The following is a 12167-nucleotide window of genomic DNA, read 5'->3' as shown; positions in this document are numbered from 1 at the left end:
GATACCTAACTGACTGAGCCACTCAGGCACCCCTAGGTTTCCTTCGTTTCTACATAAGGTCGTTTTTCTGTTCTTGCATCCTGTCTAGGACATCACATTACATTTTGTCATCTGTCTCTTTAGGTTACTCTTGCCTGTGACATTTTCTTAGACTTTGTTTTTGATAACTTTGACAGTTTTGAGGAGTATTGCTTAGGTGTTTCGTAGAATGTTCTCTCAATTGGGATCTTTCATTGTTTCTGGTGTTTAGATTGGAGGTTTTGGTTTTGGGGGGAAGACTAGAGAGGTAAAGTGCCCTTATCATCAAATTGTATCAAGGGTACATATGTTAATGTGATATATCATTGTTAATGTTGACTGTAATCACCTGGCTGAGGTACTGTTTGCCAGGATTCTCCTCTTTAAAGTTACTTGTGCTTCTCCCCTCCCCCATACCTTTCCACACTGTACTTTTTGGGAGGATGTTAGTATATGCACTCCATATTTAGGTAGAGGGAGTTATGCTCCATTTCCTTGAGGGCAGAGTATCTACATAAATTATTTGATTTTCTCCTGCATGGGAGATTTGTCTCCTCTCCTATATTTGTTCACTCATTTATATCAGTATGGACTCATAGGTATTTATTTTATACATTGGGTTCTAATCCAGTTTTACTTTGTTGCTCAAATTGTTCCAGCTGTGACCATTGGGAGCTCTTTCACGTGGCTCCTGTGTCTTTTTGGCATACTCCCATCATTGTGGGGGGTTGTTTGAGCACTTCCTTATTTTCTGACACTACAGGTTCCTCCAGGCTCATCTTACACAGTTCCTGCCACAGTCCTAGAATCAGCCATTTTTCCAAGGAGCCCAGGTTCCTTTTATTGGAGAATCGTATTAGAAACCAAGATCTGGGTGCTAGGTGAGCTTTTTGCTACTGGGATTTTCTTGCTTCTAGGCCCTCTCACCTGACCGAGCAAGGAAATATGGGTGTATAATACTCCATGTGTATACACACAACTGTAAATATTCTATGTATAACCACCTGTATCTATGTTAAAAATGGGTTTATATTGATGTCTCCAACTCTAATCCATTACCACATGCATTACCACCGTCTCCTCTTGCTTCGCCATTCGAACAGGTAAGAAACGTGGCTCCCACTATCCACCATTCATTTACTTAATTCTTCAAAAAAATTTTTTTAATGTTTATTTATTTTTGAGAGAGAGAGAGAGAAAAAGAATCTGAAGCAAGCTCCAGGCTGTCAGCATAGATCCTGACACGGGGCTTGAACTCATGAACCATGAGATCATGACCTGAGCCAAAGTCAGATGCTTAACCGACTGAGCCACCCAGGCACCGCATTTACCTAACTCTTCAATTTTGTTATACGTGCATTGTAGCAACAGAATTGTTAGCCCATATGCCAAAAACAACTTCATCCACTAGAGTACAATACTTATATTGTTTCTTTTGTTTTTAGTCATACAGACTTCCCTCATTTCCTAGGTTATTAGGTCAGCACCTTTTCTCTCTACCCTTTCAGTGAGTTTGTTTCATACATTTGTAATACAGCTAGATTGTTTTGTAATGATTTTAATACAATGTGTTAAGTGCACTGATAAGAGATGAACACATGGGGGAGTCCTGAGGTGGAACAGTTGATCCAGCTCTGGGATAGGGTAGGGATAGAAGGCAGCCTAGGGGAACCGCAGGTGAGGCCTGGTATATACCTCAAAGCAACTCCTAAAGTATGGTCTCTGGACCACAAGCATTAGTATCACCTGGGAACTTTATAGAAATACAAATTCTTGGGCCTGACTATAGAAGCAGATAGTTTGGTGTTGGGGTCTAGCATTCTGTGTTTTAACAAGCCCTCCAGAAGATTTTGCATAACATTGAGAGTTACTGTCTTAAAGAATGAGTTCTGTGAGTTTCATTTGATGAAAGGAGAGTGCATTCCAGGAAGAGGAGGGTGGTGTAAGCTTAAATGACACCAAGTAGCATGATAATAAGGGGTTAAAATAAGATGTTTGAGGCAGGAAGTGGTAGGAGTTAAGGCGGAGAGGTTCAGCAGTTCCCGGCTATATCAGGAGGGCTTGGAATGCCAGGCTAAGGAACTTAAACTCTATTATATAGGCCACAGGAAGCCACTGAAGAACTTTCTGTTATTGTTAATAGCTTTATTGAGGTATAGTTCACATACCATACGTACATTTCAGCCATGTAAACTATACAGTTTAATAATTTTTAGTATATTCATAGAGTTGTACATTCATCACCCCCAAAAGAAATTCCTTGCCCTTTAGCTGTTACCACCACCAAGTCCCAGAATTCCCCAGCCCCCCCCCCCCCCCCCCAGTCCCTGGCAACCACCAATCTACTTTTTCCTCTGTGAATTTGCCTATTCCGGACATTTCATATGAATGGAATAATAAAACGTGCTCTTTTGTGACTGGCTTACTCATGTAGCAAAACATTTTCAAGGTTCATTCATGTTGTAGCACGAATCAGTATTTTATTCCTTTTTATGGCTGCATAATATTCCATCATATGGCTATACCACATTAAAAAATTTTTTTAATGTTTATTTTTTAGAGAATGAGAGAGAGAGGCAGAGTGTGAGCAGGGGAGGGGCAGAGAGAGAGTGAGACACAGAACCTGAAGCAGGCTCCAGGCTCTGAGCTGTCAGCACGGAGCCTGATGTGGGGCTCGAACTCACAAACTGAGAGATCATGACCTGAGCCAAAGTTGGACCCTTAACTGACAGAGCCACCCAGGTGCCCCAATATACCGCATTTTTATCCATTCATCAGTTGGTGGATATCTGTGTTATTTCCCCTTTTGGTGTATGGATAATACTGCTATGCACATTCATGTACAAGATTTTCTCTGGACAGATGTTTTCATTTCTCTTGAGTCTGTACCTGATTGTAGAATTCTTGGATCACATAGTAATCCCATGTGTAACTTTTTTTTAATGTTTTTTTTTTTTGAGGGGGTGGGGAGGGGCAGAGAGAGAGGGGACAGAGGATCCAAAGATGCGGGCTCTGCACTGACAGAAGCAGCCCAGTGTGGGGCTTGAACTCACAAATTGTGAGATCATGACCTGAGCTGAGGTGGGATGCTCAACCGGCTGAGCCACCCAGCCACCCCCATGTGTAACTTTTTTGAGGAACTGACAAATTATTTGCAAAGCGGCTGCACCATTTTACATTCCCACCAACAGTGTTATGAGAGTTCCAATTTTTCCACATTGTTGCCAACACTTGGTATTTTCTTGCTTTTTGATTCTAGTCATCCTAATGGGCATAAAGTGGTATCTCATTGTGGTTTTGGTTTGCATTTCCCTGATGACTAATGATGTTGAGCATTATTTCCTGTGCTAACTAGCTATCTATAGATCTTCTTTGGAGAAATCTCTATTCAGATCCTTTTTCCATTTTTAAATTGTGTTGTCTTTTAATTATTGAGTTACAAGATTTCTTTATATATTCTAAGTACAAATCCTTTATCAGATACATGATTTACAAATATTTTCTCCCATTGCTTGGGTTGTCTTTTCACTTTCTTGGTAGTATCCTTGGAAACACAAAAGTTTTTCATTTGGTGAAGCCCAATTTCTTTTTCCTTTGGTTGCTTGTGTGTTTGGCATCATATCTAAGAAACCACTGCCAAATCCAAGGTTACGAAGATTTACGCCTATATTTTCTTCTAAGAGTTTTTAGTTCTTATATTTATGTCTGTGACCCATTTTTAATTAATTTTTGTGTATGGTGTGAGGTAGGGGATCAATTTTATTCTTTTGCATATGATATTCAGTTGAAAAGACTATTCTTTCCTCAGTGAATTGTTTTGGCCTCCTTTCTAAATCAATTGACTGTAAACCACTGGAGAATTTTAAGCAGAGGAATGACCTGATTTCTTTTACATTTTTTTTCTTTTATGTTTTAGGCAGTATCACTGGCTGCTATGTAGAGAATGTATTGGAGGGGCCAAGAGTGGATGTAAGGAGACCAGTGAGTAGGAAGTTGCCATTACCTGGGCCAGAGGTGATGGTGACTTAAACCACAGTAGTGGTAGTGCAGATGGAGACACAGGTTATACTTGGGAAATAAAGTTAGTAGGGCTTGGGGATTGTCCAGCTAGGGGAGAGGGTGATTAAAAGAGGGTAGAGGTCAAGGATGACTCATGTGAATTGGAGTCAAGGATGATCTTCAGATTTCTAGCTTGTATGGCTAAGTTGATAGTAGTGTCATGTACTATCATATGAATGGAGAAACATGTTTTTAGAGGGGGAAATAACGAGTTTAACTTGGGATTAGTTGAATTTGAGGTGCCTGTGAGATTTTTTTTCAAGTGGAGATGTGCAGAAGGCATTTGGAATGTGAGTCTAGACTGGAGTTTGGGGGCAAGCCCTGGAATGGAGAGAGTGGTTTCATGAGCACATAGGTGGGGGTGGAAGCTCTGGGAAAGCCAGAGGAGAGAGTAAAAGGAATGAGAAGAGGGCCCAGGACTGAGCCCCATGGAAAGAAGAATAGGATCCCAAGAAAGACACAGAAGAAATGGCCAGTGATGGGGAAGGAAACCAGGAAGAATCTGTAGAAATCCAGTAGAAGAAAGAAATTTTAAGGAGGGAGTGATCATTAGTGTCAAATGTATCAGAGGTCCAGAAAAATAAGGTCTGAGAAGTGCCCAGGTATCTTTCCTGTTTCCATGCTCCCACGATATAGGTTGGTTGGTTTGGTTTTTTTTTTTTTTTTAATTTTTTAATGTTTGTTTATTTTTGAGAGACACAGAGACAGTGAGAGTGGGGGAGGGGCAGCAGAGAGAAATGGAGATGCAGAATCTGAAGCAGACTCCAGGCTCTGAGCTGTCTGCACAGAGCCCAATACGGGGTTCGAACACACAGGCAGTGAGATCACGACCTGAGTAGAAGTTGGATGCTCAACTGACTGAGCCACCCAGGCACCCCTGGTTGGTTGGTTTTACAAGAAAATATCACTCCATACTTCTTATGGGTGACATTTTAAAAAAATACCGTGGAACCAATAACCTTTGCACATTTCTCACAAATAATGTCTGAAGGTGTTGCTGGCAGTGTCTGGTGGGTATGTGTCTTAAGTAATGCCAGCTTTCATTGGCATCTTCTGTGCTAATCTTTTCCATCCTGAATTGAGGATATTAAAAACCCAACTGCAGTTTAGTTTCCAAAATGGACTCTAACATGTTCTCAGATTGAATGTTCAATCTGTTTCCTTCTTTTCTAATCTTCTATCTGTCTATCTATCTATCTATCTATATATATGTTTTTTTTTACAGATACGTGAAAGAGGCCAAAGAAGCAACTAAGAATGGAGATCTGGAAGAAGCATTTAAACTTTTTAATTTGGCAAAGGACATTTTTCCCAATGAAAAGGTGATCAGCAGAATCCAAAAAATACAGGAAGCCTTGGAGGAGTTGGCAGAACACGGAGATGATGAATTCACAGATGTGTGCAACTCTGGCCTGCTGCTCTATCAAGAGCTCCACAACCAACTATTTGAGCACCAGAAGGAAGGTGTAGCTTTCCTCTATAGCCTATATAGGGATGGAAGAAAAGGTGGCATCTTGGCAGACGATATGGGATTAGGGAAGACTGTGCAGATCATCGCTTTCCTTTCTGGTATGTTTGATGCCACACTCGTGAATCATGTGCTGCTGATCATGCCAACCAATCTCATTAGCACATGGATAAAAGAATTTGTTAAGTGGACTCCAGGAATGAGAGTGAAAACCTTTCACGGTCCTAGTAAGAATGAACGTACCAGAAACCTCAATAGGATTCAGCAAAGGAATGGTGTCATTATCACTACGTACCAAATGTTAATCAATAATTGGCAACAGCTTTCAAGCTTGAACGGCCAAGAGTTTGTGTGGGACTATGTCATCCTTGATGAAGCACATAAAATAAAAAGCTCATCTACTAAGTCAGCAATATGTGCTCGGGCTATCCCTACCCGTAATCGCATCCTCCTCACAGGAACCCCAATCCAGAATAATTTACAAGAACTATGGTCCCTGTTTGATTTTGCTTGTCAAGGGTCCCTGCTAGGAACATTAAAAACTTTCAAAATGGAGTATGAAAATCCTATTACTAGAGCAAGAGAGAAGGATGCTACCCAAGGGGAAAAAGCCTTGGGATTTAAAATATCTGAAAACTTAATGACAATCATAAAACCCTATTTCCTCAGGAGGACGAAAGAGGAGGTACAAAAGAAAAAGTCAAGCAACCCAGAGGTTAGACTTCGCGAAAAGAATCTAGATGTTGATGCCATTTGTGAAATGCCTTCCCTTTCCAGGAAAAATGATTTTATTATTTGGATACGTCTTGTGCCTTTACAAGAAGAAATATACAGGAAATTTGTGTCTCTAGATCATATCAAGGAGTTGTTGATGGAGACACGCTCACCTTTGGCTGAGCTAGGTGTCTTAAAGAAGCTGTGTGATCATCCTAGGCTGCTATCTGCACGGGCTTGTCTTTTGTTGAATTTAGGGTCTGTGAAATTCTCTGTTCCAGGTGAAAATGAAGGGGAAGATTCCTCAGATGTGGACCAGATTGATCAAATAACTGATGATACACTGATGGCAGAATCTGGAAAAATGCTATTTCTAATAGAGCTGCTTGAGAGATTGCGAGATGAAGGGCATCAGACTCTGGTGTTTTCTCAGTCAAGACAAATTCTAAACATCATCGAATGCCTCTTAAAGAATCGGCACTTTAAGATTTTGCGAATCGATGGAACAATTACTCATCTTCTGGAACGAGAAAAAAGAATTAACTTATTCCAGCAAAATAAAGATTACTCTGTTTTTCTGCTTACCACTCAAATAGGTGGTGTTGGCTTAACATTAACTGCAGCAACTAGAGTGGTCATTTTTGACCCTAGCTGGAATCCTGCAACTGATGCCCAAGCTGTGGATAGAGTTTACCGAATTGGACAAAAAGAAAATGTTGTAGTTTATAGGCTGATCACTTGTGGGACTGTAGAGGAAAAAATCTACAGAAGACAGGTTTTCAAGGACTCCTTAATAAGACAAACTACTGGCGATAAGAACCCTTTCCGTTATTTTACTAAACAAGAATTAAGAGAGCTCTTTACAATTGAGGATTTTCAGAACTCTGCAACCCAGCTGCAGCTTCAGTCTTTGCACGCAGCTCAGAGGAGATCTGATAAGAAACTAGATGAACACATTGCCTACCTGCACTCTTTGGGGATAGCTGGAATCTCAGACCATGATTTGATGTACACACGTGATCTGTCTGTTAAAGAAGAGCTTGATGTGATCGAAGAATCTCACTATATTCAACAAAGGGTTCAGAAAGCTCAATTCCTTGTTGAATTAGAATCTCAAAGTACAGAGCTTTTAGTGGAAAGACAAAGGATTGGAAATGAGGGGATCTGGCAGCGAGAACCTATATTTCCTTCTCAAACAAAGAAGAAATCCCCTGAATCAAGGAAACCGCAGCCTTGGCCTTCACCACTTTTAACCCAGGAAGAAGAAATCAGTTCCCAAATGGCAAGTATAATCATTGATGATCTGCCTGAAGAGCATGGGAATCAAGATCTCTCCAATGTAAAGATGAATGTTACCGTCTTACAAGATGGTAGTCACCCATGCGAAAGCACATTTGATGCTGACTCTGTGGCTACTTTGCCCAAGTGGTGTGGAAGTGTGGACGAAATTTGTACTGACCCCATGGGAATGGCTATACAGAAAGAGACACTGCAAGAGGGGCCTACACAGGAGGCACCACAAGAGGACCCTCTGGGAAATTTTAATTATTCACTTAGCAAATTGGTCAGAGCTGATCTTGGGCCACATCTAGATCAACTGAAGGACAATGAGATTTTACTTCACTGCAGTCCCTGGCCCATGAGTCTCATGACCAGCGCAAATCAAAATACAGAGTCAAGCACATCTGTAATTCAAATAGCTGATGATGACGTGTCAGCATCCCACGGTGCACTACAGGATGCTCAAGGCAGTGAGGCCAAGTTGGAAGAGGAACCTTCAGCATCCTCATCACAGTATGCATGTGATTTCAATCTTTTCTTGGAAGACTCTGCTGCAGACAATGGACAAGATCTTTCCAGGCAGTCTTTGCAGCATGTTGAGAATGAAAATAGCCTGTGCAGTGCTGCAGCTAATTCTGAAGCAGAGGTCGAGCATGGCAAAGCCCATCTCAGTATGGATCTTTCTGAGACAAACAATGAGCCAGAAGAAGTAATAGTTAATGTGAAAGTCAGAAGGAAAGCTAGAAGGATCGTTTCAGATGGTGAAGATGAAGATGATACTTTTAAAGATACTTCAAGCATAGATCCATTAAACACACCTCCCTTTCAGTTGTTATCTGTAAAACAGTTTGATGCTTCCACTCCCAAAAGTGACATCAGTCCGCCAGGAATGTTCTTTTCACTGAAAATGGCTGATAGTATAAATAAGTCTGTAACCTCTAGAAGATCCCTGGCTTCTAGGAGGTCTCTTGTTAATGTGGTTTTAGACCACGTGGAGGATATGGAGGAAAGACTTGACAACAGCAGTGAAGCAGAGGTTGCTGAAGATTACCTGGAGGAAGGAGCCGAGGAAAGCAGTGGTGAAGTCTCAGAGTGTACAGAAGACCCTCCTGGCAAAACGCTGCCTTCAGAAAATAAGTTAATGACACCTGAGCCTCATGCTTTGGCTCAAGAGACCTCTCCTGGCAACCCAGGACAGACCTCTTTGTCTGGCAGACAGTTGGTTGATTCTCCCCAGGATGAGGCAATGGAGGCTGTGAATGACTATGAGACCCTTGTAATTCGTGGAAAAGAACTGAAAGAGTGTGGGAAAATACAGGAGGCCTTAAACTGCTTCGTTAAAGCACTTGACATAAAAAGCGCCGATCCTGAAGTCATGCTCATGACTTTAAGTTTGTATAAGCAGCTTAATAAACCTTAAGACTATAACCTGTTTATTGTTAAAATGAGACACTGAGTATGAATTCGTTCCTGTAACTGGATTCTTTGGGAGCATGAAGCATTTAGGCTTAAGGTGAGAGATCTCAAAAAGCAAGGTGTTGGTTTTAACTATTTTGTAAATTCTGCATTTACTCCCTATTCCTTCCTGTCCCCCTCCCCTGTACATATATTCTGATATTCTGAACACTAGGTTAATATTTCTTTACTTGAATAGGCTTATATTTTTCTTTTAGGCATGCTCTATAAACTTTTTTTTTAGACAGCGAGTGAGGGCGTGAGTCCATGAGAGGGCAGAGGGAGAGAGAGAATCTTAAACAGGCTCCACGCTCAGTGTGGTGGCATGCTCTGTCAACTTAATAGAACTATGTGATTTCTAGAAATGTTTTTGTGAAATTATTCTTGCCAGTCTTCATTTCATTCTGGAAATGACCATTTCTGTATATCGCACTTCAGGTAAGAAAATAAAGTCACTTTTCTCAGTGTTTTCTTCTCCATTTGCTTTCTTTCACTGAGATGACACTGGCAAATGCATATGGAAGCACATTAGTTTAAGCAGGAGCTTATTGGAATTCTGAATCTGTGACCTGCTTATTAACATGCTATTTTGTGTCCTCAGCTCACTCCAGCAGAAGGCTGGGATAAGGTACCTGGTGCCAGGCTTCTTTATCACTGGCTCCTGACCCCGGAGTCACTTTATCAACAACTTAGCCATTCTTCACTCACCTCCCACTGCATTCTGATACAGGTCAGCATAGCGGATCTTTGGGTGGTAGACTGAAAAGGAGTTCAGTTGCTTCTCAGAAACAAAGTACAATACAGAACTCTGCACTTGAGAAGTGGAACTAGCTTTTATGAAGTACCTGCTCTGTTTTGGGTATTCTGCATAGGTTCCTTGTTTAATCCTTACCATAATCCTTTGAGGTTGAGGGTGGCATTTACTTTATTTTAGTTGAGGAAACTAAGGCTCAATGAGGCTGTGATCTGCCCAAGATCACACAGTAGGGAGTGAAATGGAGTTTTTTAAACCATGTGTTACTTGGTGAAAAGTTACCATAATAAACTGTCTTTGCTTCACTGAATATACTGAGATGTTTTTACTGACAACACTTCTGACCCCAAATGTGCGGAGGTTTTCCACACCAGTCCTCCAGTTTTTGGCAGATATCCATGGAGTGTCCTACAATTCAAGTCAGTTCTGACACTACCTGGAGTTCCAGTCAGACTCCACAGGTTCAAGTGCTCACTCCCATAAAACTGCCCTCACTTCCGTTGACAATTGCTAGTATTGGGCCCCCATGTTATCCACACTTCTGTCCAAATTGGCTACAAATTGAGGATTCCTATGACTGCACCTTCAGGTTCAGTAATTAGAACAGCACACAGAACTCAAGAAAATATGAAATATATGTAATTTAAATCTACATATTGTATATAAAACAATTTAAAAAACTACAGGTAGGGGCGCCTAGGTGGCTCAGTTGGTTAAACGGTCCGGTCTGACTCTTGATCTTGGCTCAATTGTGATCTCACAGTTTGTGAGATTGAGCCCTGTGTCAGGCTCTGTGCTGACAGCATGGAGCCTGCTTGGGATTCTCTCTCAAAATAAATAAACTTAAAAAAAATAAAAGCAACTTAGAAGGGATCCTTAGACTTGGGCAAACTGCCAAAGGACTCCATGGCACAGAACAGATTAAGACCCCCTGATCTAAGGGTATGAAATAAAGTCTCTTACCTGCCCTGCCCCCAGTTCTGGATTACCATTCCCAAGGACAGTATATATGTACAAGCACAAGTATATGTTTGTATATCTATGTTCTTACCCAAATGATAGTATGTTATATATGCTGTTCTGCACCAGTTTTTAATTTTAACACAGCTGTATGATATTTTATTGAATGGATACACCATCATTTATTGATGGATAGTCCGTTTATTTCCAACTGACACTGTGATGAATAATATCCTTGTACCTTTTACACATGTATTATATCTATGGGATAAATTCCTAGAAATGGAACTGCTGGGTGCAAGGGTATATTTGTAATTTTTCTTTTTTTTTTTCTTTTGGGAGAGAATCTTAAGCAGCCTCTGCACGGTCAGTGTGGGGCCCAATGCGGCACTCAAACTCAAACTGTGAAATCATGACCTGAGCCGAAATCAAGAGTCAGACGCTCAACCGACAGCCACCCAGGCGCCCCTGTATCTATAATATTGATAGGTATTGCCAAATTTTCTCGATAGAGGTTATAATAATGTACATTTCTACCATTAATGGATACCTGTTTCTTCATACCCTTACCAACAATATGGTAAATGTTTTGAACTTTGCCAATCTGATAGGTAAAAAGCAAGATCTCATTTTGGTTTTAATTTGCAGTTATTTTACTCTGAATGAAGTTGGTTCATTAAGCATTGAACTTAATGAAAAAGATGTAATTTCAAAGCAGAATTGAAGGCATGTGCTATAATATGTAGAAGTCGGTATAAATCCTTAGTTTTCTCATTTATCAACTCCTTTAGAACCTTAGTTGCCAGTTCAAAGTTAACTTCCCAAAGGGTCACTTGGTGTCAGAGACCCATTCTTGCTCTGCTTTCTCACAAGGTAGCTATCACTGCTTTCTCTTTACATGCCACAAGTTAGTTTGCTTTTTATTTTTTATTTTTTTAATGTTTATTTATTTTTGAGACAGCGTGAGCAGGGGAGGGGCAGAGAGAGAGGGAGACACAGAATGCATAGCAGGCTCCAGGCTCTGAGCTGCCAGCACAGAGTCTGACGTGGGGCTCGAACTCAGATTGTGAGATCATGACCTGATCCGAAGTTAGACGCCTAACCGACTGAGCTACCCAGGCATCTCTAAGTTTGCTTTTCCTACTCCACCTTTCCAGCACGTTTTACTTTGTGGGTGACACCCTGCAAAAGGCATTCAGTCAGTATCCTGGGTAAGCCAATGTCCTGAGCAAAGGATGCTAACTAGGTAGTGTCTCATGCATATAAAGCTTTTCAGAATTTTCTTCAAGATTTTCCAAATTTATAGCCCTTATTTAGACACATTGTTTTGAGTGGGGTTTTTAGAAGTTTCATCTTAGGCCTACTATTTCGAACATCTCTCAATACATACTGGTATATCTATGTATCTGAGGGAATGGGGCATCCGTTAGTCTGCTCAGTGGGGAAAATCTCCTGGAG

At 40.9% G+C, this 12167-nt stretch overlaps 1 protein-coding gene across 2 annotated transcripts in view; it reads left to right on the top strand.

The window, feature by feature from the left end:
- Positions 1-10059, top strand: part of ERCC6L (ERCC excision repair 6 like, spindle assembly checkpoint helicase) — a 34925-nt gene extending 24866 nt beyond the window's left edge. The window contains exons 2-3 of one of the 2 annotated variants that reach the window (XR_008290136.1): positions 5303-9053; positions 9597-10059. Coding sequence is in view for 1 of the 2 variants with exons in the window: in XM_027053574.2 (XP_026909375.1) it covers positions 5303-8960 (3658 nt within the window). In the remaining variant the exon portion in view is untranslated. Of the gene's footprint in view, positions 1-5302 lie in introns of both variants that reach the window. The other variant, XM_027053574.2, reaches the window with a different exon arrangement.
- Positions 10060-12167: the final 2108 nt, after the last annotated feature.

The sequence above is a fragment of the Acinonyx jubatus genome, chromosome X (genome assembly GCF_027475565.1).
Source record: "Acinonyx jubatus isolate Ajub_Pintada_27869175 chromosome X, VMU_Ajub_asm_v1.0, whole genome shotgun sequence".
Lineage (NCBI taxonomy): Eukaryota > Metazoa > Chordata > Mammalia > Carnivora > Felidae > Acinonyx > Acinonyx jubatus.
This window is presented reverse-complemented; position numbering and strand designations above follow the sequence as displayed.